The sequence below is a fragment of the Calidris pugnax genome, unplaced genomic scaffold, assembly GCF_001431845.1.
Source record: "Calidris pugnax isolate Ruff unplaced genomic scaffold, ASM143184v1 scaffold256, whole genome shotgun sequence".
In the NCBI taxonomy this organism is placed as follows: Eukaryota; Metazoa; Chordata; class Aves; order Charadriiformes; family Scolopacidae; genus Calidris; species Calidris pugnax.
In genome coordinates this window covers 31,323-38,897 of record NW_015091079.1, presented here as the reverse complement: position 1 = coordinate 38,897, position 7,575 = coordinate 31,323, and the positions used below count along the sequence as shown (strand labels likewise).

At 41.0% G+C, this 7,575-nt stretch overlaps 1 protein-coding gene across 1 annotated transcript in view; it reads left to right on the top strand.

Annotated features, from left to right (window-relative positions):
• GALNT13 (polypeptide N-acetylgalactosaminyltransferase 13) overlaps positions 1 to 7,575 on the top strand; it is a gene marked incomplete at its 3' end in the record, with an annotated part of 140,102 nt that overhangs the window by 109,358 nt on the left and 23,169 nt on the right. The window contains exon 8 of the mRNA XM_014957336.1: positions 4,126 to 4,306. Coding sequence (XP_014812822.1) covers positions 4,126 to 4,306 — 181 coding nt within the window. The remainder of the gene's footprint in view (positions 1 to 4,125; positions 4,307 to 7,575) is intronic.

Here is a 7,575-nt window from a genome sequence, read left to right as displayed (position 1 = left end):
GCTCCCCAGTTCCAGAAGGACAGGGAACTGCTGGAGAGGGGACAGCAGAGAGCTACAGAGATGATGAGGGGCCTGGAGCATCTCTCTGATGAGGAAAGGCTGAGGGACTTGGGTCTGTTTAGTCTGGAGAAGAGAAGGCTGAGGGGGGATCTGATCAACGCCTATAAATACTTCAAGGGTGGGTGTCAGGAGGATGGGGCCAGGCTTTTTTCAGTGGTGCCCAGGGACAGGACAAGAGGAAATGGGCACAAACTTGAATATAAGAAGTTCCACCTAAATGTGACGAGGAACTTCTTTGCTGTGAGGGTGGCAGAGTCATGGAAAAAGCTGTGCAAAGAGGTGGTGGAGTCTCCTTCCGTGACCCTGCTCTGGTGGAGGGTTGGACCAGATGATCTCCAGAGGTCCTTTCTGACCCCATGTGTACTCTGGGACCATGGATGGCTGGAAGAGCAGCTCTGTGTCCTTTTGGGGATTGCAGGAAAGGGTGCGTGTGTGCCAGATTATTTTCAGAAGTACACTGTGACATTGAAATTAATTTTGCCTGCTGGTGAGTGGAATTTGGGGTATATAAATCCCTAATCACCTGGCAAACAGATGGAAAATCTGTCTATGTGCTTTTCAATATTCCTTAGCCGTTTGATTGTATTAACTAATTTTAGGAGCACAGCTTGCTCACTATTTGTACTCAAAATATGCCTGTCTGCTTGCATTTAAAGCACACAACATTTTTCCCTTTCTTTGGACTGCATTGTCAGGATTCTTATTTTTCTATGGGGAGAATACTCAAGAAATACTGGTTTGGTTGATTTCGTTACAGAGATCTTTGCTATTAGAGTTTTTGGGATTTTTTTTTCCCCCCTTAATTATTACTTTAGGCACAGCAGCTTTTAATGCATTTAACATAGGTGTGCTGAGGTGTTGACTGACTTTCTGACTGCAATCAGCTTTGGGGATTCTTTTTTTTACCATAGCTTTGATGTGTGCCCATACATGAGAGATGTTTAATCTAGCACCACCATCAATAAACACACAAATGTACCGAAAGAATCCCTTTTGGAAAGAAGGATTTTCTGAAATGAAGCGAGTAGAATTATTAAGATGTAAAGCATTTGTCTTTGGTGTTTATATCTCAGTAACCTGAGATTTTAGTTTCATTTCACTCTAAGCTTTAAAAAGTGACGTTGACTCAGTGTTCAAAAATGATGGAGGAAAATAAATCCTGACAGTGGGCTGTGCAGAGATCAGATGGAGTTTAATGCACTCGGTTCATGCAATAATAGGAATGGTTTTAAAATGTGTGTGAAATCAAAGGTAGTTCTAAATAATTAATGCCTATATTTAAAAAGGGATAAATTTTGTGTGCAAGCCTTTGTTTTAATTCCGTGGCAAGTAATGCCCTACCACAAATTTTGAAGGAATTAATATTTGTAAGCAAGAAGCTAAATAGAAAGTGAGTTATTCTCGCATGGGTTTATTAGATGCTAAATTATAACCCAGTGGTTTGACAGCTCATTTTCCAGATGGAGGAGATGTGGCAGATCTGCTGGGCTTGTTCTTCACGTAAATATTTCAATAAGGGGCACTCTGGAAATTATCTCCTGAGTCGGTAGAGAATGGAGATGAATGTGAACCAGTGGGTGGGGAAAGGGGTAGTGCTGAAAGACAAGATGTCAGGCTGGGGACAGGTCACCATTGGAGTTTCTTAACTGTAAATTTGGAGGTGGATTTGTTTTTTTTTTCACTCAGTAGCTTTTCACAAAAGGTGGGGAATAAACTGCTGGAATGTGCTGGGTTGAAAGATGCATGGAGGTTACTTGAAGTATGGTTGAAGTAGCATGGCTGGAAGAATATCTGATTTTGGGGAATTCATCCAGATGGAGGGAGAAGGGTTAAAATTCAGAGAAGGGACCTTCAGCCTTAAAAATTACGATGTGACAATAACTGGTCTGTGAGTATATCAGTGGGAAAATTAGATGACAATAACTGGTCTGTGAGTATATCAGTGTGAAAATTAGAGGTTTTGTTGTTGTGTTTTTCTTTTTAATGAGATGCATCAATCTCGTTTTTTTTTTTTTTTTTTTTTAAATGAGATGCATCAGTCTCATACCAGACCTCACCAGCTCCGTTTGTTCTTTCCTGGGAAGAGAGAACCAAGGTGACCAGAAGGACTGTGTCAAGCAATAATTCCTAAAATCATTGCCATGTTTAGAAAAGCTTGAGGATGTTGGAGGAAAGATACAGTTCATTGCAAATACTTGACTCCTGGGCCGTGCTATCAAGTAAATAGTTTCCCTGGCAATTTTGCTGGATTAAAATGAAAAAGACTGCAATAAGTTTCTGTCCAGAATTTTCAGAGTGCAGAATGATCAAATCTATTATCATAGTGTGTCTTGTCTCTAATGTCAACACATCTCCAGAATCCCACAATCCTGAACCACTACATGATTTTTTTGGAGTGTAGGCATTTTACCAGGGAATATCCAGGAAGGTTGGTTTGCTTTTTTTCACTAATACTGAAGAGATAAAAGTTCTTTTCTTCAGATCAGGGTGCAGGTTGATCTGCATTCCTATGACTCCTGTAAAACGTAGCAGATTGTACCGAGAGCAGCCAAAAATGGGCTTTAAGAAATGCACAGGAACACACAGATTTTAAAAAAATTGGTGGTGTGGGAGGAATTTCCTGCCAGGGAGAGTTGTTGGAGGGGGGAGAGTGGGATCTTTGGCAGAGACTGTGGGTTAAAGCACACCTAGGATTGATTGTGCTCATCACTGTCCTGTCCATCGGGTGGAAGCTTCACGTGGACTGACTGGTTGTCACCGAGCTGCCAAACATGAGATGTTAAACACAAAAATATTGCAATGTTGTCGTTGCTTGTCCCAACAGAGTCCATCACGGTGCATGCTAAGGAAATTATATAAAAGCGGCTAGCCCTAATTAGATAAAATCTACATTAAGTTACTATGGTAACTTGTGTCTGTGTCGAGGAGCTCTTGTTACAGGACTGTACTAGCGTTTCTATTTAAAACACCCAGGGGTTCTTAAACTCTGTCTTTTATTAGTGGAAGGTTTTGTAAATTCTCAGCTGTGTAGGAAGAGGGTAAAGCAAAGGGTGGGATGAGCCTAAATAAGGACCTGGGCAGTTGGCAATGCCAAACATTGATGCCAAAAATGTCAGTGAATCTTAGTGAAGAGGGAATCCCAAGGAATCAATAACAACAAAGTAAAGAAGTCCAAGATCATATGATCTTTTTACTCTTGTACCCTCATATTGTAGACACGGAGCTTACTCAGAGTATAGATTCTGGCTCCAGTAGTGGAAAAAGGACAGTTTGCATCTAGGAGTTGTTAATCAAATTCTTTAGTTTGTCTATAATTTTTAATTTTTTTTTGAGTTGGTCATGGTACTCACCCTTGTGTGAACTGGAGAACATAACGTTTTGCATCTGTGTTTTGCTTCTGTGGTTCTGCGATGCCCAAAGTGCCCGTGCTTGCTGCTTTCTGCTGCTGTCTGTGATGGTAACCAAGGTCTGCTGTGCCTTTGCTTGGGGGGAAGAGGGTCAGGAGCATTATTCTGCTTTGAAAAATATATACATTTTATTTATATCCATATCTATAATTATGGGTCTGCTGTGCCTTTGCTCGGGGGGAAGAGGGTCAGGAGCATTATTCTGCTTTCAAAAATATATACATTTTATCTATATCTATAATTATATTTATATCTATATCTATATTTATATTTAAAAGAACAAGTTCTTCTTAGTTTCTTTAAATAATTTGGAATCCTGTAAAATTCAAACAGACAGATAATATCCCTACTCTATACTTAATCCCCTGTAGCCTGACCCCTTTCTAAGACCATGGCTCGTGTATGTCTGTGCCCTAAGGACACGGAACCACATGAACCATCCACACAAGCTTTCAGGTTGCAGCTCAATGTGCACTTTCATAACTATCAAGAGTTGAGCCCCGGCTCTTTCTCTTCAATTTTTGCTTTAAATTCCCCATGGAATTGTGACCCAGGGAAATAAATCAGGAGGGAGCTGACGACCTGAGTCCCTCGCGCTGTAAAATGGACATGTTCTGTGTTTGTTGTAGCCAACGTTTTCTGGGTGTTTTCATTGCAGATTTGGCAATGTGGTGGCTCCCTTGAGATTGTCACCTGCTCCCACGTTGGCCACGTTTTCCGAAAGGCAACACCTTACACCTTCCCTGGGGGCACGGGGCATGTCATCAACAAGAACAACAGGAGACTGGCCGAGGTCTGGATGGATGAGTTTAAAGACTTCTTCTACATAATATCCCCAGGTAGGGAATTGTTTTCTGATCCTATTCTGGGGGCATGTCATCAACAAGAACAACAGGAGACTGGCCGAGGTCTGGATGGATGAGTTTAAAGACTTCTTCTACATAATATCCCCAGGTAGGGAATTGTTTTCTGATCCTGTTCTGATCTGTAAAGCTCTCCCAAAAAAGGAAAGTGTAAATTTAAGGGACTTATAGGTAAATGTAGATATGTATGCGTATGTATATGTGCTAACAGTTGAGATATAACAGCAGAAGTGCTTTCAAAATTCAATGGAGTGTCCTTTCCATGTGTCAAAACCTTCTGTATTCAGTTCCCAAGATAAAAACATCAATTAAGGCTCCTCCTCTCCTGAAGATCATGTGGGTTTTTTTCAGAATGTGAATCTCATCATGTTAATTTGAAACCAGGTAGGGAAGCTCTTTGACCCATTGTGTCTAAGGAATGCAGAGTTTGGCCAGATTATCCCTATGATCCCTGAAGGTGGCTTCAGAAGGTGTGGGTGGAGGGACCCCATGGGGGACCCATGAGTACCCATGAATGGATACCTCATTCAGAGCCATGAAGTGTCTTCACCACAACCTTCTGTCCCACTACGGCCAAACATCTTGTTGATTTGAAACCAGGTAGGGAAGCTCTTTGACCCATTGTGTCTAAGGAATGCAGAGTTTGGCCAGATTATCCCTATGATCCCTGAAGATCCTTCAGAAGGTGTGGGTGGAGGGACAGCAGAGGTGCTCTGGGACCCATGAGTACCCAGGAATGTATACCTCATTTAGAGCTGTGAATTGTCTTCACCACAACCTTCTGTCTCACCATGGCCAAGTATTGGTCCTCAAATAAATATTTTGATGAAATAACCTAACACTGTTGTATTAAAGCTGGGGGTGTTTTTATGTAAAGAGAATTAGGGCCTCCGTATGAGTGCACTTAATGGAGCGGATACGTTAAAAATGAGGTGGGACATGGGGGTTTCATTAGTCTCCTGCCACTCTTCAAGGTCACCCTCTGCAGAGGACTTGTCCTGGTCACCTTGGGTCCCTCGCCTTGGTGTGGGTGGACAAACCTGTGCACATTGAGTGCCATCCCATTTTGGTTTGACTTTTTTTTCCTCTATATTTAAGCATCAGTTTACTTCATGCAACCCTTAAATAAATCTTAGTCTTTGGAATAACGTGACAACCACCCTCAAGTCTCTTACAGGGCAGTTTTCACATTCTTACTTCCAATTTCAAATTTACCAGTTCACTTGCAAAATTAGACTTGGAGATCATTCAATCTTTATAAAACTTAGGGTTTTAAACAAAAATTTTCCTGAACAAACACAGGAATCAAAAATTTTAATGAATGGCCATGATCAGAAAAAAAAGAGCATGCACCTTCAGTGCTGCTGCTCCAGAAAAGGCTGGTTTGCACCAGAATTTCAAGTAGTCTTTTGGTCACAGTCACCCTCCTAAAGCAGGCATTTTGAGCTGAGCCCTTTTTTCCTGTAAGTCAGGACCAATAGTTTAATTTGATTTGATTTGGCTGAAATAAATGAAAAAACAAAGTTAATATACTTTATAATGTTAGCTTGCTTTTAAAGATCTGTATATAAAATGGATAATATATAATATTCACCCAGAATACATAAAACTATTCTGGGTGATTTTTTTTTTACTCTGAACAGTTTTACTCATACCTCAAAATTATGCAGTTAATAAAAATTAAATTGCTTCAGTTCAAAACCCAGAATATACAATGTGTCAAGTAGAAAACCAGTTATTTTTCATATTATTTAGAAATTACTACTTAAAACCTCTGCGGTAGAGAGTAGCCATAAATTGTGTAAGCTATTGTCACTATTCCATTGTGTGCTCTGGGATAATCTTCCATTCTTCCACCTTTAAATTTTGTTTCTATTTAGATTCTGTAGCAACAGAATCAGTTTAAATTTTTGCTATCACCAAGAAGTAAACCCTGGACCATATTATTACCCGTAGGAGTTTTGCGTTTCGTCTCCAGCACAATGTACTGTCATTATACCTCTGCTCATCCCGGCTGGAAACCTGATGCTACAGAACCACAAAATTATGTGAGGTTGGAAGGGACCTCTGGAGATCATCTCGTCCAACCCCCTGCCAGAGCAGGTCCACCCAGAGCAGGTCCCACAGGAATGGGTCCAGGTGGGTTTGAATGTCTCCAGAGAAGGAGACTCCACCACCTCTCTGGGCAGCCTCTGCCAGGGCTCTGCCACCCTCACAGGAAAGAAGTTCCTCCTCAGGTTTAGGTGGAACTTCTTATGTTCAAGTTTGTGCCCATTCCCTCAGTCCATCATGAGGTGCCAACCAGGTGATGGTGTCAGCTGAATTCAAAACCCATGTAAGAGGCAGTCAAGCACAAACCCTAAATACATGACATGGCATTGGCCATTCTTTAATTCAGCTCACCCTTATTAAGTGCTTTTTTTTTTTGTGTGTGCAGTCCCATAATGCCGGGTTCCCATTGTATTTTTCTGTTTTTCTAATAATTTAGCCTGAAAGCCTGCATTTTCTGAAGAGTGCGAGGGACACAAGTCCTAACAATGTCCATTCACCATATGTGTGTAGTGAAGACTCTGTGCTCTCTGGGCTTTTATATTCTGCCTCAACAGCAAGTTTTTTCTAGGCTGATTAGGAGGTGGTTGCTTTAAAGCATTTAGCTCAGCTCAAGCTCTAAAAATATCGCACTAAGGGCTGTTTAAAATACAATACATTTTAAATGAGATATTAGCAAAATGCATTTAAAGGTGGCTGGAATAATGATATACGCGGTAGAATAATTTAAAAATTCCCATTTCAAAAAGAGTGCCAGATGAAATTGCTGCTGTGTACTCTTCTGAGATGTGTTAATATTTCAGTTAAAAAACACTTCCAAATTGGTCATGCTTTAATTTTGAAATTTCTAAATGCAACACTCCACATCCTGGATCAGAACTTTTTTTTCCCCTTTCTCTCTCTCCCATTGCTTTTCTTTTTTGGGGGGGATCTTCTAACCAAAGGGCCCTTTGGTTACAGCAAGGCTCCCTCTAGGCCTTGATATTGGGGGGGGTTTATCCTTTTTTCCACAAAATTTCTTCCGAGTAGTTGGAGTGAAGAATTGAGTGCTGAGCAAAAGATGGAAGGAAGGAATGATGGATGGATGGATGGATGGATGCTCTCCGGGTTTGGAGGAGCGGTGAATACTGATGCCTCATCTTCTGAACTGGCCAGTATCCTGTGGTTCATCTGGGTAGAAAATGTCCAATATGGAC